This window comes from Patella vulgata, chromosome 1 (genome assembly GCF_932274485.2).
Source record: "Patella vulgata chromosome 1, xgPatVulg1.2, whole genome shotgun sequence".
Taxonomy (NCBI): domain Eukaryota; kingdom Metazoa; phylum Mollusca; class Gastropoda; family Patellidae; genus Patella; species Patella vulgata.
The window spans coordinates 749748-777569 of NC_065879.2; the positions used below are offsets into that span (position 1 = coordinate 749748).

A 27822-nucleotide genomic window follows, 5' to 3' on the forward strand; every position below is an offset into this window, starting at 1 on the left:
ACATCGCTAATATTTGGGACCTAGAAATTGACACAAATGGGTAGCAACACATATAATAATATAATATGAATGTACATAACTGATTTACATCCAATCGTTTCTGTTTTAACTGGCAAAATACGCCAGAAGTCTCGATCCAATTGCAATCTCTAGCGTCTGGTTATTCCAGTCTACACCGATAGTATATTGCGCATGTACTCCAGATAAGAATATGCCGTCACCGTTTGACTTGTCTAGTCTCGTTCTTCGAGTCAGTTGTTACAAATGGCGCTGAAACGCATTATGGTTCACGATTCGTGTACCAATGGCAAAATGTTTATTTTGTCTTAAATATTGGATATCAGAAACCCATATTTTCCCGGTAAGATCACGACATCACTGTTGATTTAAATTGACAAATAATTCGTGTATTAAATGTCGAAGACTTTGGATGACACTCAGTTAGAGACTTCGCTACTTTAACTTTGTCCGCAAAAATTTGAATTAAATCAACTTTTTCCGCGATTTCGGGGGCGTACAGCCCCTAAACCCAGGGGATGTGCAACTTAAGAATTCCCATTCTGATCATCGGCCATGATGGTGCTTCCGTTAGGCATAGTGCCAATTTTGTCCGCGAGTTTAGGAATAACGGTGAGCTAGCTCCCCTACTATAAGTGGACCTGGGGTCACATGCTAAAACAGATTAATTACCACCCGAGTAACTCATTAATTTATGAGTAATAATATACCACCCGAGTATCTCATTGACAATATACACATTATGACAGAAGACATCAGTAGTGGAACCATTTCTGTGTACAAACTTTGCACGACTTCACAACCTTGTCTATAACAATTTTGTAAAACACATTGAACCCGTTTCGAATCCATTTCTAATCCGTCATTCTATACTGTTCCGGAAGCGGAAATGGATCATGATAGCTGTCATGGCCGACATTTCAACTTCCTGCCAACAAGGCTGAGAGAAAATTATTAATTTATAACATATTATGGGGTTTTGTGTCGTAACTTTTACAACAAATTTTACTGCAAACACGTAAGATATCCTTTCGTGGCTTGTGTTATGATTCAGTTCCGGAATTAGTGTCAAAATTCCCCGTTTCACTTTGTAATGTTAAACAAAAAGAAGTCTTTTTTCTTTGGTGTCGGATGTCTTGAGAGAGAAAACCGTTGAGCTCCCTTTGATAGTATTTACAATAATATGTAACAGGTATTGCCTGAGTAGAGCGAAGCTGGTCTGATTGTTGTCGTAAAGCCTTCATAAAAATTAAGTTTCTCAAGTGATAATATGTAACAGGCATTGCCTGAGTAGAGCAAAGCTGATGTTATTGTTGTCAAATATAAAACCTTCATAATTAAGTTTCTAAAGTGATACAAGTTATTTTAATTAATCATGTTTTTCCGAATTGATTTTAATTTAGATCGAAATTGTATTTAACTTCTGAGAATTATTTTCATTGACGTCAGAAATATGTGACGTCATTGATTAAACGTGTCATACAAATATTTCTATAAAATGAGTAATCTCGCTTGGGCGAGATTTGGAAAGTTGACATGCGCATTGCCAGTTTTGCCCAGTGTATCCGGTTCCGGTCTGAATTTATTTTTAATCAACGATCTGTGGGTGACAGTTTTAGATACACTCCTGTGTTACCGAAAAGAGCTTTGCTTAAGCACCATGCTTCGCTCTATATAAAAATATCTATGATATAGAAATTTAAATATGTGGTGTGCTCATATATCTTGGGATGACCAGATTGTCCTATCCTGTACTATCTCAAATTTAAATATATGTTTCCAACCGACTGGTTTGTGGAGAATTCCCTTTAACTCACTCAGAATTGGTGTATGGATTCCATCCATGCCTGTGGTCACAGACTCGATTCCTGATAGGGTCACCTTGTCACACATTAAAGTACTGCATAGTTTTCTCCCTATTTTCAGATAAAATGTTTGCAAAGTTAAAAAAGAGAATCCAAGATGAAGGTGGCACTGTCAGTGATGGAGAAAAATCATTTTCATCTCCATCTTCCAGTCACAGCACCCAAAGACGAAACTCAGGTAAGTCAGCTCAAATGGTCAGCATCTTCATAAAGTGTTTTGTTTATAACAAAATTAAATTTTGTATTAATAATTTAATAATAATCAGATTATAACGGGCCTATTACATTAGGCCTAAAGTAAGATTTTATTATAATTTCCAGCAACAATTGATTTCATGTTGTAAGGGAGGTCACGGTGGCTATGTGGGTAAGACGCTGGCTCGCTAGCCTGGAGGTCGGGTGTTCGATCCCTGCATTGGCCGAGAAAGGTCATCCAGATTTTACGGCGTGGTTCCCCTTGTCAGTGATGTAGGATGGAGTGCCTGACAAGGACAGCTGTCTAGCCGTTTGTATGAGATAAAAAAAGAGGTCCCATGTACACATTGGTGTGCACGTAAAAGATCCCTTGACAGTTAGAATTTGATATAAGAGTAGGCCATAACACCGCTACTCGGGCAAAATTTCTCTTATAGCACACTGTATGGCTTATGCTCATCTTCATTAGCCCAGTTTGGAGCAGAATAGTAGGAATTTAAACCCGATTTCATTTCATGTTGTAAAAATGTCCTTTCGCATCGCTGTTTTTATCCATTTTCGATTGGAATAATGTAAGTAGTTAATTGTTTTAGACGATAATGCGTGATAGAGGCGAATGCGATTATTTAGCAGTTGGTGTCACTCGCTCGTTGTGGTAGACTGACGTTTACTGCCAAATAAATTTCGGTATGTCATTTTTTTACCTTCCGTATATAAGTAGAAATGTAGTATAAGATGAATGCCAGACTTCTGCTGAAAAATGTATCGACTTATGACCCGGAAAATACGGTAATTTTGGAGGGATTTGAAACAGGTACCGATCGGCAGTAGTTGGCAAGCATTCATTCTATGGTATTACGATGCCACATAATTTTGTAGGAATATTATTGACATAAATTTGAATACCGTACGGGACTTAAACATGAAAAATAACGTAGTGCACCTATTGTTTTATTACATATGAATTTGAATATTTTGTTGACACATGATTTTTAATTGTGGTTTGAAAACGCCTGCTTAAATAACGATAAGAGTTATGCCCCTTTATTTTCTGGAAAAAATGTCCGACAACAAAAATTTTGAAATCCCATCACTGATAGAGAGCCACGTGACTCTGTGAATAAGGTCAGGGGATTGATTCTGGTGTTGACTAGACAGGTAGTTTGGATAGGATGAAAAACTAAGATCTTGTACATTGGTGTGCATGTATATAAGAACCTTTGGCAGTTGAAATTCAACTATTATTATATTTTATTAATTTACATGGTTATTGTTGTGTGAAATATATTTTTAATTAGATTTTTGATTTAAATCAGGAATGTCAGATACGGGTCAAGAATCAGCTAATGAAGAAACCAGTTCAATGGTAAATATATTAATATATTTATTTCCTTTTCTATAGAATTTATTTGTAAGTCAAGGGAGATGCCTTTCTCCTCATAGGAAGGTATAGAAAATTCACAGTTTCAATAAACATAATAATTTGTTATGATATGAATACGAAATGTTGCTGGTTTTAATTTCAAGTCGAGATGTTGAAATGTAATGACTGATGTATTTGACTGAATATACTGTTGTGTAATTTGTGGAAGATGTATCGCACTTAGAAATTTGGGCTTTATAAATATACATTATTGGTAGGACCAACCTTGTTCGACCAAAGCATTATTATTATTGTTCAATTTATATAGCAATTCATTACACACAAGGGTTTCTAAGTGCATTCACAACAAAACAGTTCAAAAACATTTTTGAAATGAATATGTTTTTAAGTTGATCTTAAAGATGGGTTCCCACGTACAAACTGGGTGATTTAATGGTATATATGGACCAAAAACATATTCAAACTAATTGATTAGTCATAATTATGCTTCAAATCCTTCTCAAACATAGTAATTGAAAGGAATGCCCTGCTATTAAAATTCAATCAAACCAGGTCATGTTTACGTCACGTCTTGGGGAGTCAGAGGAGAATTCATTGCATACATAAGACTGATGTTGTCTTTAATCGCTTACTATTTATTACAAATATCGAATCCTAATTAAATTCTCGGATTAATCACAACCCGCGTCTTTTTCCTTCTTTTTTATATCAGAAAGTATTGTACGTCTAACTCTTCATAAAGTTTATCAACTTGTACATCAAGCGCTCAATGTTCGCTTGTGACCTTTGACATCACGCGTGCAGAAGTTCATAATCGTCAGGCTGTTGATTAGGGGAACCCTTACATTTTTATCCTGTATACGCTCCATGAATGTTTTTCAGGGAATCCAGTATTTTTCTAGTAAGATTGGATATCTCTACTTTCCATATATACCAAAATTTCCATACTTTTATTGGAAATAATCACCTGATAAATACTTTTCTGGGAACCCATCTTTAAAGCTCTGGATGGAAGAGGACTTTCAAAGAGTTTTCAGAAGATCATTCCACATTTTAGCTTCTCTGACGGAAAAAGTATATTCACGAGAACGTTTATTATATTTGGGAATCCTCTATATGCTACGATCACTTGAAGAACGGAGGTTGGATCGCCAGGGAGGATAGAAACCAAAGAGTTCTTTTAAATAACTGGGTGCAGTGTCGGAATAAATTGATTTAAACACATTCACAACAGATTTAAATTGAACCTTCGCTGGAACTGTAATTTAGCTGATATATGATCAAATTATCGTCCAGTCCATGGAGAAGAGATCATGGTTAATTGTGAAATAACTAGACAAGCTTTTCCTGAAATATGTATTTATGAAATTTGTACAAATTGATACACATTCCTTACAAATATGAATGTCTTTAGATTTATTTAAAATACAGATGTGACATCTTCCTCTGATGTTTGTGGGCCTTTATTTTAATTAATAGTACTGGCATAGTGCCAATCTTACATTATTTATATTTAATACTTGCAGGATAGTTTCTGTATATTTCGGACGAAAAACCAAGGTCCTGTGTACATGTATATATTGGCATGCACGTAAAATATCTCTTGACAGTTGGGATTCGATATAAGAGTAGGCCGTAGTGCCGCTGTCCAGGCAAAATTTCCCTCACAGCACACTGTATGGCGTATGCCTGTCTTCATTAGCCCAGTTCGGAGCAGAGCAGTAGGACGTTAAATTTCATTTCATTTGGCTGTATATTTCAAGTCATTGAATGGTCTCGAGCAAGACTTGGCGTAATACATTTGGCTGTATATTTCAAGTCATTGAATGGTCTCGAGCAAGACTTGGCGTAATATATTGAAACCCCCTCCCTCATGCAGTATGAGTATATTATTTTCTGTTTGGCTCTAAACTGTTAAAGTAGATTTGTTGTTGTATTTTTCGTATTGAAGGTGGCGTCACCAGGAGGTAAAAATGATGTGTCTGATTTACTGGTGAAAAGAACGGAACAATGTCGTAAACTAGAAACAAAAATAAGTGGTCAGTTTAACCAATCTTTTTGTTAAATCTATAAATGTATAAACACAGAATCAACCAATCAGATTATGTCTCTGTCATCACGCCTTGAAAAAGGCCAATTTCTCCGACAATCTTAAGATTCAACAGATTTTCAAATAGAAGCTGTTTATCCATTCAAATTTATTAATAAAAGATTGAACACAAATTGATTGCTCCTAGAACAAAAGTCAAAATGGACAATTTGTAATATTTTCATCTAATCATTGATTGTTTATTTACAGAATATGCAGCTGTAATTAAAGACAAGAATAAAACCATAGAAAAACTTGAATTACATCTAGAAAAACAGCAAGATCGTTAGTTTCTATTTCAGTTAATCTTAAATCCACATTAGTTGTATTTTATATTTATGAATGAAAGATTTACATCTGCCGGTGGGGTGGGGGGGGGGGGTGGATGGCCAAATGGTTACAGCGTGTGTAGGTATCATAAGGTCTGTCATTGAGTAGGGTTGTCTGTCCAACCTCATGGGTTTTCTCTGGGTCTTCCGGTTTTCTCCCACTGCTAAAGACCCCTATGTGCAAGCTTATTATTAAAATAAAATTGAACCATATGTTAGTCCCGAAATGACCTGGTTTGTGTCAGGGGACGTTAAACTCTCTCTCTTGGCGCCTGCTACTTCGTTACCAAACAATCTGTGATAATTGACAGTCATGGCGATGATCGTCCATGAATGGCCTTTCTTATTTATTTCTGGTTAAACTTTCAGTATATCAGTTATAATACAAGCAGTATATCATGATAGCAGAGTTCACCAGACATGGTCACCATCTAACTGCAGTGGCTTCATGATAGCAGAGTTCACCAGACATGGTCCCCATCTAACTGCAGTGGCTTCATGATAGCAGGGCTCACCAGACATGGTCACCATCTAACTGCAGTGGCTTCATGATAGCAGAGTTCACCAGACATGGTCACCATCTAACTGCAGTGGCTTCATGATAGCAGAGTTCACCAGACATGGTCACCATCTAACTGCAGTGGCTTCATGATAGCAGAGTTCACCAGACATGGTCACCATCTAAGTGCAGTGGCTTCATGATAGCCGAGTTCACCAGACATGGTCACCATCTAACTGCAGTGGCTTCATGATAGCAGAGTTCACCAGACATGGTCACCATCTAACTGCAGTGGCTTCATGATAGCAGAGTTCACCAGACATGGTCACCATCTAACTGCAGTGGCTTCATGATAGCAGAGTTCACCAGACATGGTCACCATCTAACTGCAGTGGCTTCATGATAGCAGGGCTCACCAGACATGGTCACCATCATGAGAAAGACATGACTTCGCTGACCTGAAGATCCCATGTTCGATCCTGGTGTTGGCCATGAAATTTACTCCAGATTTCCCGGCGCGGTTCCTTCTTGTCATTGACGCAGGGAAGTGGGACAATGTCAAGTCGTTCAGGTGGTGTGGAAAACTGTGATCCTGTGTACATACAAGAACCCTTGGATTTCGTTTTAGGAGTAGGATATAGGGCCGCTTTCCAGGCCAAATTTCCCACACATTGTTTAGAAGTTGAAGCGGTGTATCTCATGTAAATATTCTGTTTGTTTATTTCAGTCAGTGCTAAGAAATGCGAGGAATTAAATGAACAGTATCAACTGAGTCGTGTCAAGTTATTAGAAGATCATAAAGCTGCTCTTTTAATGAAAGAAAAGGTTAAAATCTATTTATAGATATGTTTTTGATTGAAGGGTCAGTGGCGACACTAGGGCTGCTGCATCGAGGTTGAGATTTGGGGTGTAAAAGTGTTGCTCAAGAAGAGGAGTGACTGCCTCTTCTAGTTTCAAAGTTCTACTACATCCAGTTCCACAGAACTCCTTTAAGGAATCGACTCTCCCGTGCAGCAACGGGTAACAGTTGAATAGACAACACTTGATGTGGTATTTGACTGAATAAACATTAAGTTTTTTAAATTATTTCACCAAATCGTGGACTAAACATCTAAAGGTTATATTATCATGGTCGCCTGTCCAACCTCGTGGGTTTTCTCCGGTTTCATCCCACTGCTAAAGACCCCTATGCACAAGCAAATTATTGAAATAAAATTACACTATATGTTAGTCCTAAAATGACCTAGTTTGTCACAAATAAAATTCTCCATTATCAATCATCTTTACATAGCCCTTTGTTTGTTTATTTGTTTTTATATATATATTCTATTATTAAAGGGGGGGGGGGGCGAATGGTTTAACATGCGCATGTTTAATCCTAAGGTCTGTGGCGTATTTTTAATTAGTCGCTTGTACATGACATGGAGTGCATTTAGGGTAGTCTGTCAGTGGTGCAAACAGAGGGCCTTGGATGGTCCCCCAAAATATGAGGCCCTGTGTACAGATTGACTTGTCAGTTGGAATTCAAATTAAGATCGGGTCGTAACGTGGTTGGCTGGGCAAAATGTCCATCATAGCACTGAAATCCGGGTATCTTTTAATCTTGTGTATGTAGCACTAATTTCTTTCACATTCGTTTTTAAATATCAGATTTTGTTTAAAAATTTCCAAAATTTATTTAAAATCACCCAAAAATCATCTAATTTGTACTTGTGTCCAGTTTAAAGCTGACTGATTAATTTTGATAATGAGTGTCAAAGTCACAAGTATTTAATTTAACAGAAATTTAAGTGTTTTAATAAATTTGATGTTATTTTTATTGTAGGAAAAAGAGAAATTATTAGAGGAATTAAAGAAAGCAGAAGAATTTAAAAATAAATATTTTAAGAAAGAAGAAGAAAGTGATGAATTTGAAGGTTTAACAACACAAGAAATAGCTAAAGTTAAACATATGGTGAGGGACTAGTATTAGTTGTGTGTTAGAGAGAGAGTGAGGTTTAACCTCCACTCACACAAATTCAGTCATTTTGGGACTAACACATGGTTCAATTTTATGTCAATAATTCGCTTTTAGGAGTGGGAGAAACCAGAGAGTGAGGAGTAAGAAAATAAGTGAGTGAGAGAGACAGAGAGTGAGCGAGTAAGAAAATGAGTGAGAGAGAGAGACAGAGTGAGTGAGTGAGAAAATGAGTGAGAGAGAGAGACAGAGAGTGAGCGAGTAAGAAAATGAGTGAGAGAGAGAGACAGAGAGTGAGCGAGTGAGAAAATGAGTGAGAGAGAGACAGAGTGAGCGAGTAAGAAAATGAGTGAGAGAGAGAGACAGAGTGAGCGAGTAAGAAAATGAGTGAGAGAGAGAGACAGAGGGTGAGTGAGTGAGAAAATGAGTGAGAGAGAGAGACAGAGAGTGAGTGAGTGAGAAAATGAGTGAGAGAGAGAGACAGAGAGTGAGTGAGTGAGAAAATGAGTGAGAGAGAGAGACAGAGAGTGAGTGAGTGAGAAAATGAGTGAGAGAGAGAGACAGAGAGTGAGCGAGTAAGAAAATGAGTGAGAGAGAGAGACAGAGAGTGAGCGAGTAAGAAAATGAGTGAGAGAGAGAGAGACAGAGAGTGAGTGAGGAAGAAAGAGAGAGAGAAATGGGTTTAAGTCCACTCGACACAAACTAGGTCATTTTGGGACTAATATATGGTTTAATTTTATTTCAATAATTCGCTTGCGAGTAGGGGTCTTTAGCAGTGGGAGGAAACCGGAGGACCCGGAGAAAACCCACGAGGTTGGACAGGCGACCCTACTCCTTGTCATGTACAACCGGGGATTCGAAACCACGCCAGTTGACTCAATGACAGACTTCATGATACAGCGTGCACATGTTAACCATTCGGCCATCCAACCCCCCTGAGAGAGAGTGAGTGAGTAGAGAGAGAAAGGGAGAGATTTTAAATGGTAAATCTTATTTCTGTTTTAAACCAGTGTTCCTATTTCAAAATTTGGTTTGTTGGACATTTTTTGTATTTTTCCTGGCAAATTACTTGTCTTCATTTATACAACAACACTTTATAGCCTCTTTAACTTGCCAACTTAAATTTTGATAACAAAAAAAAAAATGAAATGAAATGGGTTTATGGTCCTACTGTTCTGCTCCGATTGGGCTAATGAAGATGGGCATTCGCCATACATATTAGGGAAATTTTGCCTGGGCAGCAGCACTACGGCCTACTCTTATATCGAATTCCAACTGCCAGGGGATCTTTTACGTGGAACACCAATGTATCCCATCAAAATGACTAGACAGCTGTCCTTGTCAGGCCTTCCGTCCTGCACCACTGACAAGGGAAAACGACACAGGAAAATCCCATTGAATTTTGTCAGCCAATGTAGGGATCAAACACGCGACCTCCAGTCTAGTGAGCCAACGTCTTGTCCACTTAGTCACCATGCCCCTCCACTCGGCCACTGGCTCCAAATTTTAATAACAAATTTTATAAATAAAGCTGCAGTCAGCTGTGTTGAAAATAAACAAATATTTCTGTTGTTATAGTTGTTGATGGCTCAGGAAGAATTATCAAAATGTCGAACTGAACTCGCTTCTTCAACAGAACAACTTACTGCAGCCAATCAGAAATCTCATGACATGACCAATGATTTAGAGGTACTTAGAGAAAAACAGTCTAATATAGAAAAAGAAAGGTAGGTCATTTATATATTGGTACCAGGAAACTTTGGAGTTTTTGTTGCTGAACTCAGCTTTTATCTTTGAAAAGTTGTTTTATTTTGTCTGTCGATCCTTCCATGTTCTCCTATAACCCCTCAGCAGATGTCAATTGTGGGCGGGTATTTAGTAGTTGGAATTCTGAGCGAATTTTTAGCAGATTTTAATTACAAAATTAAATGGGATTTAATGTTTTGTCTGGTCATTTTATCCGATGCAAGTTAGGAGATTTGTTTCTGGATGGCGACGTTTCCACCAACCATCTAGGGGTCTTTTACGCGTGCACTGAACACCAATGTTTACATGAATGGACCTGCGATTTTTGTCCCATTTGAATAATTAGACAGAATTTCCCTTACAGCCCACAGACACCATAAGGTTCAGTCCCTTTTTGCTGGACAACCACAACCCCCACAGGCACCATAAGATTCAATCCCTTGCTGCTGGTTGACCATCACAACCTCCACAGGGTCCACAAGGATCAATACCTTGCTGCTTGACCACCACAACTTCCACAGGCTCCATAAGATTCAATCCGTTGCTGCTTGACCACCACAACCCCCACAAATTATGAATAATAGGTAGAGTAGTAAAGCTGATCATACCTGTACATGATGAAGCCTGTTATATAAATGATGGCTCCTACACACATATTTTAATTGTGAAATGGTCTGTCCCATTCCACCTCTCTTGCTTTCATTAGCTATAAACACCCCTAGTTTTTTTACACCCACTTGCGTCATCCTTCCGTTGAACACTAGGAACCAGTCATATCATGCGATGGACTTGAAATTTCTGTTTCTGTTCAAGAGCTGAAGAAGCCTGTTTGTGTTCAAGAGATGAAGAAGCCTGCTATATTATTAATCAGTGATCTGAAGTTCTACCTCACATTGAGTTAATTTATTTGCCATTTTTCAGTTTACGTCTGAAAGAAGAGAATGAAGAGTTGAGCCGATTGGTGAAAGGGTTGACCAATGAAAAATCTGTGTTCGAAAAACGACTGGATGAATTAAATATTGAACTTACCTCAGTATGATGAATTCTTTTTTGAAACCCAAGTATCCCCCCCCCCCCCAAAAAAAAACCCAATTCCCCCCCACACTCACCCGCCCACAAGTATCCCCTCAACAAATGAAGCCCAATTAACCTCAAGTTTTCCCCAGCCAAATTAATCCCATTTATCCCCCCAAGTATCCCCAGCCAAATGAAACCCAAATAGCCTCAAGTTTCCCCCCAGCCAAATTAATCCCATTTATCTGCCCAAGTATCCCCAGCCAAAAGAAACCCAAATAGCCTCAAGTTTCCCCCCAGCCAAATGAAACCCAAATAGCCTCAAGTTTCCCCCCAGCCAAATTAATCCCAATTAGCCCTCAAGTTTCCCCCAGCCAAATGAAACCCAAATAGCCTCAAGTTTCCCCCCAGCCAAATGAAACCCAAATAGCCTCAAGTTTCCCCCCAGCCAAATTAATCCCAATTAGCCCTCAAGTTTCCCCCAGCCATATGAAACCCAATTAGCCCCTCAAGTATCCCCAGCCATATGAAACCCAATTAGCCCCCCCCCCCCAAGTATTCCCAGCCAAATGAAACCCAATTAGCCCCCAAGTATCCCCAGTCAAATGAAACCCAATTAGCCCCCAAGCATCCTCAAGTATAAGGGAAGCTTTGCCCATGCAGTGGCACAGTGGACTACTTTTATTATACTCCCAGGCAGAGGCCCAATGGACTACTTTTTTTGCGGGGAGATGATTAACGTGGTGCCGATAGTAAACATGGAACCTTTTCCTTAAACCAGATCCTCCGTCCTTGAAACAGGGCTGAAAACTTCAGAGGAACTTCCTCAACTAACATAGTGAGCTTCAATTGATGTTTGGATTTTTTTACCGTCGTAAATATTCTCAAGGTTTGGAATCTCGTGTTTTCTCAGGGTCCTCCGGTTTCCTCCCACTGCTAAAGAATTAAATGACCTAGTTTGTGTTGAGTGGACATTAAACTCTCTCGCTCTCTAGATTTGGAATTAGGCCATTGAAGTCAATTTGTGAATTTCCTGAAATTTACCGAAACCAGATCATAACAATCAAGCTGTAAATATCATTTATAGAATATTATTATTTCATGATTGATTTATTTTATTGTAGAAAAGCAGTCAGCTATCTAAAACTTGTGGTGATTTAACAGAATTAGAGAATGAATATAAAACATACCAGAGAAATTCCGATCATTTAAAAAATAAGGTAAATCGTCTTAAACAAGGTAAATCATCTAAAAAAAAGGTAAATCATCAAAAAGGTAAAAATGCAATAAGGCTTCACTATAACATTGTTGGGATCTAAGACTGTGTTATAGTGACTATTTTATATGTTATGAGCATCACTATAATCACACTGTCAGCAAGTATTAGTCTTTATATCTTCTAATATTTCAATCTACCTCTAACACATATCATCACTAGCGCTATACTGATAAAGGCCATGAGATCAGCCCCGAATTAAGATAAGAATTTACTCAAAATTGTTTGCCTTCTTTTAACTAATATATAGCTCTTTATAAAACTTTTGTTTGTTTTAATGTATCAAATTCATCAATAAGAAACTATATGCAAAGTTTTGTGTTTCTGGATCAAAGAGATTTCTCATCCACAGTGATTGAAAGTTGGGTAAATTCTTACTTAAGCGTGAGTATGCTTTGTGAACTGGGACCAGACGTGGCGTTTCGTCCTTTTATTAGTGGTGTCCGAGCACATGTGATCAACTGTCATTGAAGACTAGTAGTAGCCTGTAACATAATCTATAGATAGAAAGCATGGATTCTTTCTGATATATCAGTATAATTATTTATAAATATTTATCATTATTCAGATGTCTAGCTCCAGCTTGTGATCCTTCCATTGTTTTATTGTTTTTATGAATGTTGTATGTATATTTGTGTAGAGTAGTAAACTGATAGAAGAAAAAGATGACCATATAAAAGAATTACAGGATCGTATAAAAATGGTGGAACAGCGATTACAAGTTCAAGATTTATCTGGTGATGACAGACTTCTAGCTTTAGAAACAGAAGTATGTTCTTTTATTATGTTTATTTACTTATTAAATAATAACAACCACTTATATTCCTTCATTGAATAATAACAACCACTTATATTCCTTCATTGAATAATAACATCCAGTTATATTCCCTCATTTGATAATAACAACCAGATATTCCCTCATTGAATAATAACAACCAGTTATATTCCCTCATTGAATAATAACAACCACTTATATTCCCTCGTTGAATAATAGCAACCACTTATATTTCTTCATTGAATAATAACAACCACTTATATTCCCTCATTTGATAATAACAACCAGATATTCCCTCATTGAATAATAACAACCAGTTATATTCCCTCATTGAATAATAACAACCACTTATATTCCTTCATTGAATAATAACAACCACTTATATTCCTTCATTGAATAATAACAACCACTTATATTCCTTCATTGAATAATAACAACCACTTATATTCCCTTATTGAATAATAACAACCAGTTATATTCCTTCATTGAATAATAACAGCCATTTATATTCTTTCATTGAATAATAAGAACCAGTTATATTCCCTCATTGAATAATAAAAACTACTTATATTGAATAATAACAACCACTTATATTCCTCCATTTTATAATAACAACCACTTATATTTCTTCATTTTATAATAACAACTAGTTATATTCCCTTATTTAATAATAACAACTAGTTATATTCCTTATTGAATAATAACAACCACTTATATTCCCTTATTGAATAATGGAAAAACATATAATTCGGTATTCCTGGAATAGAATATAGAGGATTATTTTTCTGTTATAATTTACTATCTTATAATAAATATGTTAAAATATTTATTTAAGAGAAGAATTTTGGCCTGTATTAACTGTCTGCTTTTTTTCGCGATTGCTACAAGTAGTATTATATTTTCTAAATAAAGATTAAATTTATCAAACTCCCTTAAACATACATAATGTAAGATTTAGATAAAGAGCTGGCTGACATTCTTGCTATCATAGCTCAAAAATAGATAATGTAAAATGAAAATACTGAAAATTTCATTCAAATTACTTCATTCTGAGCCAAGTTATCACTGTTTGTATTTTTGACACGATGTGGGCATTGTGGTAACCAGGGTACTTGTATATTCGAGACTTCACCTCACTTTCCTATTTTTAAATTAAATTTTTAAATGGCAAACCGTTCTAATCTAGTTAAAATCTTGAGCTGCACATGCTACACGCAATAGCGCCATATACGTGGGAGGGGTTCATTGTCAAATTTGACACTTCAAGGAAGGGTTGATGGAAACTACCGCGTGCTGGTTTATCTAACCATGTTTGCTTTCCCATCAGTTCTTGCATAAGATTTACTGTTTAGCGTATATTTGCTTTAGTGTGTTACGTTTAATTTGATCAGGAGACGTGTTCGTCGACGTCAACGTCAACCGACGACACTGCAAGAATTGGCTGTGGCACTGCAAGAGAAGTGGTCAGATAGCCCCAAATCGAGATTGGACAGTTGATTAGGAGCATGCCACGACTAATTGCTCAATGTCTGAGGATTGGTGGAGCAATTACTCATTATTAAGACAAAAATCAAAAACTTCCATTTTCACTTTTGACCTTGTATCTCTTTGTAGTCAGATAAACCGCCCATATGAACTGTTTATGTTCATGTGTAGGCAATTGGCCTGTTATTAACATACACTGGTTACCTCTAATAAAAACAGCAGTGCATTTCCGCAGTTTTGTTTCTGAATATCCCCTACTTTTTTTGAAGAGTATATTTTATAGAGAGATGGTTTGTATTTTATAGAGAGATGGTTTAGAATTAAAATTAAGTGAAACTCGTCAACAATTAACAGAGATAAAATCAACATGGAGTGATAAAATAACACATCTAGAAGAACAGGTTAGAAATATATCCACACTTCAACGCCATTTAGTAATTCAGCTACCTACACTGTAACCCGGGAAGTATTTAATCTTGTGTATCTAGCATTAATTTCTTTCACATTCGTTTAAAAATTTGTAAAAATCATTTTATTTGTACATGTGTCCAGTTTCACTGTAACCCAGGTATCGTTTAATCTTGTGTATCTAGCACTAATTTCTTTCATATTCGTTTAATATCAAATCTTTGTTTAAAAATTTGTAAAAACTGTTTAAAATCACCGTAAATCGTTTAATTTGTACTTGTGTCCAGTTTAAAGCTGACCATTCAATTTTGATAATGAGTGTCCAATTTACAAGTGTTTAATTTCTCAATCATTGTTAAAAAAAATAAACAACCCAATTGATTAATGATGTATAATGATTAATTTTTGAACAGTGATCAGGAAATTAAATACTTGTAAATTGGACACTCATTATCAAAATTAAACAGTCAGCTTTAAACTAGACACAAGTATAAATTAGATGATTTTTGGTGATTTTAAACGATTTTTACAAATTTTTAAACAAAGATTTGATATTAAACGAATGTGAAAGGAATTAGTGCTAGATACACAAGATTAAATGATACCTGGGTTATAGTGATGGGATAGAATTGTGGAGAATATATAAATACTGTCTATTGATATAACACAAACTAATTACTTTATTTGGTGATTTTTCAAAAACTTTCTCTAAACACTTTCAATCAATATGGAAAAATTAGATATTTTCCCAAATGATGATAATGTGCTTTAATTCTCGATTATGTGTAAATTGATTAAAACAATTAAAGATCGATGTTTTTTTATCTTCAGATTTCTCATCTAAATGCTAAAATAATCGAAGATAATGAAGAGATGATATCAAAAGATAAAATGGCTGACAGCATGAGAGAAAACTTTCATAAACAGGTCAGTACTATAAGTTTAAGATATATTGATTGGAATATTGACAAGTAACAGCCCACTATCAAATCTCCATCGTGGTGTTGTCTAATCCACTTAATATCTCTGCCATTTGATGCTCTAGAGGGTTATGGGCTTGTCATGTGACTTGAAATAAAATGGGGTTTAACGTTCTGCTCCTAAACTGAGCTAATTAAGACGGCATACGCCATACAGTGTGATATGAGAGAAATTTTGCCCCGACAGCGGCGCTAAGGCCTAATCTTATATCGAATTCCAACTGCCGCTGGATTTTTTATGTGCACACTGCACACCAATGTGTACACGGGACCTTGTTTTTGTTCATACCATGCGAACGATTAGACAGCTGTCCTTGTCAGGCCCTCCATCCTGCACCACTGACAAGGGAAAACCATGCCGTTATATCCTGATGAACTTTCTTAGCCAATACTGTTAGCGAACCCACAACCCCCAGGCTAACAAGCCAGCATTTTACCCACTTATCCACCGTGGCTCCCAGCTAGTCATGTGAATAAATGTCTTAATAATAATTTATATAACATTTGAAACGAGAAACATACCTGGCTAATATCAGCAAGTTAAACCCTTGCACAATGATTCTTGTGTAAAAAAACGTTCCAAATTTTTGAAGGAGCTGATTTTTACTTTTTTATGATAATTGTATTTTTTTAGATGGAAAATTTACGTGGCAAATTAGAAGATGCTGAGAAAAGGGCTCTAGAAAATTATGAACTTGTTCAACAAAAAGAACAGCTTTATGAAAAACAGGTAAAATGTTTTGTTTCTTGAGTTTTGTCTGATTGAATCAGTACCAGAATGTAACCACACCCTGTCTCCTAGACAACGATATATCACGACACCCTGTCTCCTAGACAACGATATATCACCACACCCTGTCTCCTAGACAACGATATATCACCACACCCTGTCTCCTAGACAATGATATATCACCACACCCTGTCTCCTAGACAACGATATATCACCACACCCTGTCTCCTAGACAACGATATATCACCACACCCTGTCTCCTAGACAACAATATATCACCACACCCTGTCTCCTAGACAACGATATATCACCACACCCTGTCTCCTAGACAACGATATATCACCACACCCTGTCAGCTACAGTCTGTAACAAGAAGATGTGAGTTCAATCCAAGTGTTGGTCGAGGAACAGGTTCTCTTCATTTGGACGGGGCTGTTGGTGCTATAAAGTAGGATTTTAAACCCTATTTCATATCCTGATTGTAGAACCGATCACTGCGGCTCAGAAAAAATTTTTTCAGTATGCTGACCAAATTCTTTATTTGGAATTTGTTATTTAACTTGTCTGAGAGTTTCAGATTAGAATATTGGTCTATTTAAAAATGATCATCTAAACAATTTATAGCACATAGTTAACTCCTTCACACTGATCGCCTCTAATTTTTATTTCAGTGACATGATAAACATGGCTATATGAGTGACATGATAAACCTGACTATATGAGTGACATGATAAACATGGCTATATGAGTGACACTGTTCATGCCATCACTGCCACTGCTCATGTCATCACTGCCACTGTTCATGCCATCACTGCCACTGCTCATGTCATCACTGCCACTGCTCATACCATTGCATATGTTATATAGCTACAACTGTTCAAATTGCTGACAAATTATAAAAAGCAATGAATGATTTTATTTTTCTGTTTCATTAGAATAACGATTGAATAAAGTTTTGGGGGTCGAATAGATTAAATACTTCTTGAATAGATCTTGAATATATATATATATATATATATACATATATATTGTGTTATAATCATAGAAAGATGAAAAGGAGGCTGAATTGAATAAATCACGTTTACAAATGGTTGACATGGAAACACATCTTCGAGGTAAAATAACGTTACTAGAATCCCAGTCGTTGGAAGTAGAAACATCCAGTAAAACAGAAATATCGGAATTAAACCACAAACTTGTAAGTTATCTTTAAACAGCTTTTATCAAAATAGTAAGTCACATTTTACCATACAGTAAGTCAGATTAAAAAATTAAAAAAAACAAGAACAGTAATTCAGATTTAACAAAATCCAAGAAGCCGGATTTTAAAAAATTCTAAGTCAGATTTTACAAAATTCTAAGTCAGATTTTACAAAATTCTATGTCAGGTTTTACAAAATAATAAGTCAGGTTTTACAAAATTCTAAGTCAGATTTTACAAAATTCTAAGTCAGATTTTACAAAATAATAAGTCAGGTAATTTTACAAAATTCTAAGTCAGATTATGCAAAATAATAAGTCAGACTTTACAAAATCCTAAGTCAGATTTCACGAAACTGTCAGTCAGATCTGATAAAACTCTCAGTCAGATTTGACAACGTTTTGTGGTTTACCGTTATCTGCCAGAATTGTTACTAGAACTAAGCTGAATTTAAAGTGCTCTTTTTGAGTAACCAAACTGCATTAAAAATAGCTCCATAATATTAATTTATATGTTTCGTACAGGTATCTGCCTTCTACAGATCAATTTCTATATTTGACATCCACTTACAAATAAATCTCTGGATCCCAGAGTGGAATTTGTTGCTGAACCATTCATTTGTTTTTAAACAAACTTCAAGACCTATCCTTACAAACGTTGTCTATAAAGCTACGTTCCCAGAAAAGTATTTATCGTGTGGTTATTTCCAATATAAGTATGGCAGGTTTGGTGTATATATGGAAAGTAGAAATATCCAATCTTACTAGAAAAATACTGGATTCCCTGAAAAACACTCATGGAGCGTATACAGGACAAAAATGTAAGTCCGACGATTAGGAGAGTCTGCATGCGGGACGTCGAAGGTTGCACGCGGAGATTGAGCACTTGATGTACATGTTGATAAACTTTATGAAGAATTAGACGCACAACACTTTGAGATAAAAATCACAGAAAAATACGCGGGCAGTGGATAATCCTAAAATTTAATTATGGCTTCGATATTTGTAATAAATAGCCAGCTACTAAAGACAACATCGTCTTGTGTATGCAATGAATTTTCCTCCGACTGCGCTTGCGTTGCTAGGTACCAAGAGAGGTAAGTCACGTGACACAAACATGACCTTTTTTAATCAATTTTTTATAGCCAGGGTATTACCTGACAATTGCAATGTTTTGAGAAGGATTTGAAGCAAAATTATGATAAATTAATTATTTTGAATATGTTTTTAGTCCAAATATATCATCAAATCACCCAGTTTGTACCCGGGAATGCATCTTTAATAATAAAGACACTATTGTCTATATATCATGGTATGCTTCTAAATCTCAATTGATTTTTAAAATTTTTAAGAACAAACTCACAGAAAAGGAGGATATTTATTTAACCAATCAACTGAAAGCTGATGAAGATATACGATCATTAGAAGCAGACGTTACAAAATTACAGAAAGAAATATCAGAATTAACGGATGAACGGAGTCGAGTGAAACAGATTGTAGAAGAAAAAACTAAAAAAGAACAAGATCTGGTACAAAAGGTAAAAACACTATGTCTAATATACAACAAAATACAGAGCAGTACACTTCCCTTTCCGCACTGATAAATCAACACTTGTAGTCTGGATGCTCAATGCGGAGGGGTGTCCATCAAATGGGCACAAAACCAGACCCAACTTCGAGATATTTGGGGTCAAAGGTCAAATGAGGTCATTTGCACTGAAAGTGAATGCGCAGCCATTCTTGTATCACGAAAACATGCTGAAAATGATCGAAAGTAACCAGCCTTTCAATAAAAATGTTAACTTGCTAAATTCACCTTTGTGAACCGCGGACTGATAAGCACTCGGTATCATATTCTATGCAAAATTTTGCGTCTGGTTTTGTGCCCATTTGATGGACACCCCTCCGCACTGAGCTTCCGGCTTATAGGCTTGAAAAATCACAAACGTTCTTCTCAGTCCAGGTCAGGGTTGGTCCCCAGGACAGTGTTTCGAGAGATCCAAGCCAGGGTAGGTTCCCAGGACATTGTTGTCAAGAGTCAAGGCCAGGGTTGGTTCCCAGGACATTGTCGTTAAAAGTCTAGGATATCTGTTTGTGGATGAATATAAGGTCTGTCAAGTGGCATGGTTTCGATCACACATTTGTATGTGACAAGGAATAGGGTTGGCTCTATTTGTACGTGACAAGGAATAGGGTTAGCTCTATTTATACGTGAAAAGGAATAGGGTTAGCTCTGTGTCATGTGTGTTATGGAAATAAAATTGTATCACATGTTAGTCCCGAAATGAACTGGGTTGTGTCAAGTGGATGTTGTGTGTTTATATATGTTATATTTTAAACAGTGTTGTGTGTTTATATGATATCTATGTTTATATTTTAAACAGTGTTGTGTGTTTATATATGATATATTTGTTATATTTTAAACAGTGTTGTGTGTTAGAGGAACAGATGATTAGTTTACAAGATGAAATAAAATCCATTGAATACATCAAACAACAAACAGAGATACGATTATTAGACAGTGATAAAGGTAAATACACTTCTCTTAATCCTTGGGTGTCCGAATGGTTTAACATATGCCAGTTAGATCGTAAAGTCTGGCATTGAGTCAAGTGATGTGGTTTCCATGTAGGGGCTTCACCTGGCCAAACTCATAGGTTTTCTCCCGATTCCTCATGTTTCCTCCCACAGCTAAAGACCCCTACATGCAAATTATTGAAATAAAATTGAACCATATGTTAGTCTCGAAATGACCTGATTTGTGGATGTTAAATCTCATTTCTCAATCTCTCTTAAATGGTCTTTGTCAACATTTTGAATGGCCAGATCCAAGTACAGTTATAAAGATAAAATAAAATGAAATGAAATGGGGTTTAATGTCCTATTGTTCTGCTCCTAACCTGGGCTAATGAAGATAGGCATACGCCATACAGTGTGCAATGAGGGAAATTTTGCCGGACAGCAGCACTACGGCCTACTTTTATATCAAATCTTTTACGTTCAATGCCAATGCATACACAGATCCTTGACAGCTGTCCTTGTCAGCCCCTCCTTTCTGCACCACTGACAAGGGAAAACCATGCCAGAATAATCCTGATGAACTCTGTCGGCCAATGCAGGGATCGAACATGCGACCTCCAGGCTAGCGCGCCACCATGGCTCCCCTATAAAAGACAAGAAAGACATTGAACAGGTGTATTCTATAGATTGTGTTGACAAGTCGTCGAGTGATAGAATCACGGGTTTTACGTCAGGTATTCTTTAGACCATTCCGACCATATCAGATGTATTTTCAGATAAAGGAGAGTTGATGTTGCGGAATGCCGAGTTATCTCAACAGCTGGAGAAACAGAGACGATTAACGGTGGAGAAACAGAACGAACTGGCCAGTGAATTAGACAATAAACAAACTGAGGTGGATGACTTAAACCAACACAATCTACAATTACAACAACAAATAAATAAACATGAAAATAAGGTGAGAAAATCTAAAATCATCATTTTACATAGATCAACGGATTGGTGAGTTACATTTCATTGTCCCAGTCTTAGTTACATTTCATTATCCCAGTCTTAATTACATTTCATTATCCCAGTCTCAGTGAGTTACATTTCATTATCCCAGTCTCAGTGAGTTACATTTCATTATCCCAGTCTTAGTTACATTTCATTATCCCAGTCTTAGTTACATTTCATTATCCCAGTCTTAGTTACATTTCATTATCCCAGTCTCAGTGAGTTACATTTCATTATCCCAGTCTCAGTGAGTTACATTTCATTATCCCAGTCTTAGTGAGTTACATTTCATTATCACAATATAATAATAAAATACATGTATTTATAGCTGAATCTAATGATAAAATACATGTATTTATAGCTGAAAGATTTAGAATCTGTCAAATCTCAATCAGCAGTTGACCTTGGGCGAGCTAATGACCTTGAAAAAGTTGTAACTGACCTTCAAGATCAACTTACAGACAAAAACAGGGTAAGTTTGCGTAGATTTAAATCTGACTATAATATTGTAGATGTTAGGAAGAATGTTGGTTCACGACTGTGCGATAGTGACGGAGATCATGATCCTTGAATTGTCAACAGATTTTAGCCCTTCCCAGACAGCCTGCCCCCCCCCCCCTTTATAGATATGGTCATTTTTCATGGATTGTACAGAAATTAGGATTTCATCTTGTCAGTTGGTCAGGTTCTTTCTGGATTATCGCCTTTATTGTTAACTTGCAGACTATCGCCCTTCAATAGAGGACCACCCTTTCAACTTCTGTTACATCTTCAATTTGAGTGAAGCCTGTATGATTACAGGCCCGGGACTGTTACAGCAGGAAACAAGATCCATTAACTTTATTTGTTGTTTATTTCTTGTGATGTAGTTTGTCTTCTCCGCAGTGCTCTTCTCCAGCACTTAATATTAAACAAGTCAGATTGACTTTCTAACCTTCTGGTTTTCTTAGCATTCTCCCGGTTTTCCCACTGATAAAGATCCCTATTCTACAGTCAAACAGATTGATGGAATTAAGATGTTAGTCCCAAAATAATCTAGTTTGTGTTTTTAAACTAAAGATAACACAAAATTATTACTGTGCTTGTTCTAAAATAACCTAATTATTATTGTGTTAGTCTCAGGGTTATCAGCGAATCTTGTTGTATTTACAGGCATTGAAGAAACAGGAGCAGACGTTAAAAGATTTACGACAGACGTTACAGAGAGAGTTAAAGGTCCAATCACTGCCTAACGATGATTCGGATCGTAGTCGTGGAAACTCTCCACTCCCCGTCCGTAAAAATAACAAACCTGCTCAAATAGAAGTCAAACCTATGCCACCCGTGTCTGCCTCTAAATCGTCATGCCAACAACCAAGTCACATGCCGCCTCCTAGTGGTATTTTAATGAGTCAAGAGGATTTTGATCGCGTTGGAGCGTTCACAGGTTACGTTAAAGATAAAACCCCAGGGTTCCCGGAGCGAGAAGTCAATCTACAATATTTAAAACATGTTGTTCTCAAGTTTATGTTAAGTCGAGAAAGTGAGGTGAGTCTATTAATGTCTACAGGGGTTGAGAATTTGAGGTTAAAAGTGAACAAATTTGAGTGATCTGTGAAAGGTTTGTGCATGGAAATGGTGGTCATTGAATAACAGATAGCCAAGTAAGATTCTGTTGTTGATTTCACATCAATAGATTGTCATCTAGCACCATGGTATCGTCCAGAATGAATATTAACATGTTCCATGTGCACATTTGATCATGAGGTTTGTCATTGAGTCAAATGGCATGGTTTCGATTCCCAGCTTGTACATTACAAGGAGTAGGGTCACCTGTCCAACCTTGTGGGTTTTGCCTGTGTCCTTCCGTTTCCTCCCACTGCTAAAGACCCCTACAGGCAAACAAATTGTTCAACTCAAATGGTACCATATGTTAGTCCCAAAATCACCTAACCCCTTTTTCTCAACCTTGCAATCGTTGATGTTTTTCAGGCGATCCAGTTAGTGAAAGCCATTTCAGTTTTATTACATTTCTCGACAGAAGAACAGAGATTGGTCCAGCAGACATTAGATTGGAAGATGTCGTGGTTCGGAGCAAAACCAGCCGCAGGAAAAGGACAATTATCTAAAATAATACCACCATCTTACTAGAATTAATAGGGGGTACTCAATTGATCGAATATTCTGGAATTCAGGTCGCTCTGTCGTTATCGACCAATTGTGTGAACAGGAGAACTCTGCGTGTGTTATCTCAACCAATCGCTGTAGCTGAAACAAGTTCTACGTATTCGATAACGTCAGTCACTGATTCTGTGTTACTCGATTTTTTAATGTTCCAGGTCAGTGGCATGTAGAGGATTGGTGATGCCCTAGGCCAATTCCTTCATTTTATTGCCCCCCTCCCCCCACACCAAGACTCAAGTATAGGGTCTAGCTGACCGTATACCACCAAGTATAGAGACTAGTAGCTTACTGTATACCACCAAGTATAGAGTCTAATAGCTTACTGTATACCACCAAGATTCAAGTATCGGGCATTGTACTGGGAAATGTGAGAAATATTTTAAATATATGCCGAAACAGATAAAATAAATAAAATAAGTAAGGCAGCTTCTACAACAAACTTAACAGCGACAGTTTCAAATTTAAAAAAGAATTAATTCCCCGGTTGAATTAGATACTGGAGGCCATCACCCCCTCTGCATGCCACTGTCGCAAATTCCTTGTTGAGCACCCCCATATAAACATTCTTGTAGGGTCGTAGTTTATAAGGTGAAAGGTCAATACTCAACTATATCAAATATATATTTATAATGTATGTTGGTTAATCAACCCTGGTTCTGTCATATAGCAGTACCAACTTATCATTCCGTGGTCCAAGTGTATCTATTGATACATCCGTGTGTCCATTAATCTAAAGATCTTTACGTGGGTGAAGCCCTTTAATCTAAAGATCATTACGTAGGTGAAGCCCTTAAATCTAAAGATCTTTACGTGGGTGAAGCCCTTTAATCTAAAGATCTTTACTTGGGTGAAGTCCTTTGATCTAAAGATCTTTACGTGGGTGAAGCCCTTTAATCTAAAGATCTTTACGAGGGTAAAGCCCTTTAATCTAAAGATCTTTACATAGGTGAAGCCCTTTAATCTAAAGATCTTTCCGTGGGTGAAGCCCTTTAATCTAAAGGAGAAAGATCTTTACGTGGATGAACCCCTTTAATCTAAAGGAGCAGGATCATTACGTGGGTGAACCCCTTTAATCTAAAAGAGAAGGATCTGTACGTGGGTGAAACCCTTTAATCTAAAGGAGAAGAATTATTACGTGGGTGAAGCCCTTTTAAAAAAAATTAGTTTTAGATTTTTATTAGGCATGTTCAATGTAGATTAAAGACAACTATGATATAAAACTCTGAATCTATTAGTCATATACAAATGTTTTAAGGTTAAACTCACGATTCAAGCAGATTTTGTAGTGGTTTACGTTGACACAGAGATCCGTGAATATTTTCACAATGTACAATATCTTTTAATATGAAATGAGAGAGAGAGAGAGAAATGGGGTTTAACGTCCACTCAACACAAACTAGGTCATTTCGGGACTAGCACATGGTTCAATTTTATTTCAATAATTCGCTTGCGCGTAGGGGTCTTTAGCAGTGGGAGGAAACCGGAGGACCCGGAGAAAACCCACGAGGTTGGACAATATGAAATGAAATGGGTTTTTAATGTCATGACTGGGGTAATGAAGACGGGCAATATCTTTTAAAGCATTAACTTGTACTTCTCATAAATTTGATCTTTTGGCATTTATTGATTCCTATGAATTTTGGTGGCTGAATTGTTTATCGTGTGAACTTTAGATCACAATGTCTGTCATTAAGTGATCGCCATGGTTTTAATTCCCCGTTTGAACATGAGTCAAGTGGTTTCGATTCCCAGCTGGTACGTGACAAGGAGTAGGGTCACCTGGGTTTTGCCTGGGTCCTCCGGTTTCCTCCCCCACTGCTAAAGATCCCTACCTGTAAGCGAATTATTGAAATAAAATTGTGCCATATGTTAGACCCAAAAGGGGTCTTTAGCAATGGGAAGAAATCAGAGGAACCCTAGAATACTCCTTGTCATGTACAAGTGTGGGTTTGAAAACCACGCTACTTAAAGAGCTAACAGTTCTTGCTATAATAGTTAAAATATACATAATGAAAACAAAAAATGCTGAAAATTTCAGTCAAATTGCTTCACTGTGAAACCAACTATTAATGAATTAATTTTAGGCTAGCCTCGATCGTCATTACTAACGTCAGTTCTATAATAAACAAAGTTTTGATTATCCATTCTTACGTTAAATTATCCATCACAAAAGGTATTCAAATCCACTAAAGATCGCAGGCTAATGATGGCATTGAGAGTTGATTATGGTCTGGATAAGTTAATTAATGTCTAATTAATAGTTTAGGTAACATTACAGGCCTAAAGAAAGACCTGCAATAGGCGATAGAGTATTATTGATAGACTGTGACAAATCTCTTGTTACTACATCAACATAAATAAACACCCCATTATTATATACATATGATTTTATTAATATTAATAGGAAGGGATCAGCTCTGTCCGTCCGTCCAAGGTTCATTAAACTTATGCAATATAGTGTAAAAGGATAAAAATTTGTCATTTAAAACTTATATAATACCCCCGCCCCCCCTCCCCATCATTAAACAATTATATAATATAGACCAGTAGACTTGCTATATCCCCCCCATCATTTATATAACATTAACCAGTAGACTAGCTACCCCCTCCCCCGTCATTCAACAGTTATTATGTAGTATAGTGTAAAGGGCATAATATGTAAATTTATCATTCATAAAATGAATAGGTTCTCGGTCACCGCCCAGTGGCGCCCACTCATGAAAAATACAGGGCATGGATATGATTTTTATTTCCACGTTTAAAAGATATGGCTGAGATTGGATATATTTTTGTTGAAATTTCATCACATACATTAAAAATAAAAGACTGTGCTCCCGCACGACAAAAACTAGGGTTACAGTCTATTTTATTATATAATAAATTTCCCAGAATTCCACCTGAATGCCCGAGAATCCAGTCGATTTATTTGTGTGATTATATGGTGTTATATGTATAAATAATATAAATATATGAATTTATTTATTTTTAATTGTATGTTAATAAAGAGAACAATATTCTGTGGAATAAAACAAATTATATATCAAGATGTTATATGAAATAAAATGAAATGAAATGGGGTTTAACGTCCTACTGTTCTGCTCCTATACTGGGCTAAGATGTTAAATGAGGGGATGATATCACAGAACAAATAAAATTTACTTTTATGTTATATTAAATTCCAATTTGATTAAAACACAGATCCTATTTCGTTTCGCTTTTTATAGTTCAAAATTTCGTTTTACTTGTCTTTTACGACACTAGGATCTGAAAGAGTTGTTATATAACCTGCGTTCTGGTTGATGTGAGGGTTTAGCCAATGATATGGTCTGTTGCAGCGAGTTTTTGGGGTGCGATGCACGGAACTGTGGGTATCCTACTAGAAATGTCAAATGGTTAATCAAATGTCTGACGTCATAGGGCCAAAAGACGCTTGTATGACACCTGATGCGACCTTCCACTACAACCGGTCAGATCTTCATGTAGTGTAGGTCATTGAAAGTATAAAAAAACGAAATGAAATATAGATCTGTGTTTTAATCAGATAGATAAAAACCCACGAGTGTTCAGTGAATGAGGTGCTCGCTCAATATTCCGGAGGTCTCTGGTTCAATCCTGGTGTAGGCTGAGATGTACCTCGGGATTCATCAACATGCTTCCTCCTTGTTAGTTGCACGATACAGGTTCTAGTCCATCGGATGGATGAAAAAAAAACAAGTTCCTGAGTACACATTTGAATACAGGTAAAAACAGGTTCCTGTGTACACCTGTGAAAACAGGTAAAAATAACACTTGGCAGTTAGAATTAGACAAAGAGTACTTTTCTGCTCCAACACGGCTAATGAAGGCGGGCAGGGCTCACGTTGTCTGTCGCCAAAGTCGCAATTTGCAATAAAAATATGAAAGTGGTGATTAAAATTTGATTTTGGTGATAACATTTCGGGGTACTGGCGATTATTTTTGAGAACTGGCGGAAAAAAATCTTAAAATTCTGATCATATATAGCCTAGATTAACCTTTAAATTGAGTGTCAATCACGTGGCTGCTTAATGAACTCGCTGATAATCCAAACCGTGTCAATGAGTAATACTTACCAATTGTTGTGGATTAATGATTAGTTGATTGATAATTACCAATTATATATACAAAACCTATCCCAAGTCATTACTTACTCCGAATGATTAATTTCATGTTTT

At 36.6% G+C, this 27822-nt stretch overlaps 1 protein-coding gene across 1 annotated transcript; it reads left to right on the forward strand.

Annotated features, from left to right (window-relative positions):
• Positions 1-920: 920 nt before the first annotated feature.
• On the forward strand, positions 921-26980 carry LOC126808524 (golgin subfamily A member 1). The gene is made up of 21 exons (XM_050533341.2): positions 921-1036; positions 1945-2061; positions 3395-3444; positions 5414-5501; positions 5762-5836; positions 7107-7204; positions 8205-8333; positions 9915-10063; positions 11004-11115; positions 12221-12316; positions 13013-13141; positions 14938-15033; positions 15872-15967; positions 16655-16750; positions 17796-17948; positions 19303-19488; positions 20378-20480; positions 21247-21428; positions 21828-21938; positions 22619-22993; positions 23438-26980. Exons 2-21 carry the CDS (start codon positions 1950-1952, stop codon positions 23594-23596), a joined length of 2595 nt encoding a protein of 864 aa, XP_050389298.1. The 5' UTR covers positions 921-1036; positions 1945-1949; the 3' UTR covers positions 23597-26980.
• Positions 26981-27822: the final 842 nt, after the last annotated feature.

Bases quoted from the DNA above. Each gene is read 5' to 3' on its own strand.
- LOC126808524 (XM_050533341.2), top strand. From the start codon at position 1,950: ATGTTTGCAAAGTTAAAAAAGAGAATCCAAGATGAAGGTGGCACTGTC. The intron at 17,949-19,302 runs GTAAGTTATCTT...AAAATTTTTAAG, and splicing joins CGGAATTAAACCACAAACTT to AACAAACTCACAGAAAAGGA. The intron at 21,429-21,827 runs GTGAGAAAATCT...ATGTATTTATAG, and splicing joins TAAATAAACATGAAAATAAG to CTGAAAGATTTAGAATCTGT.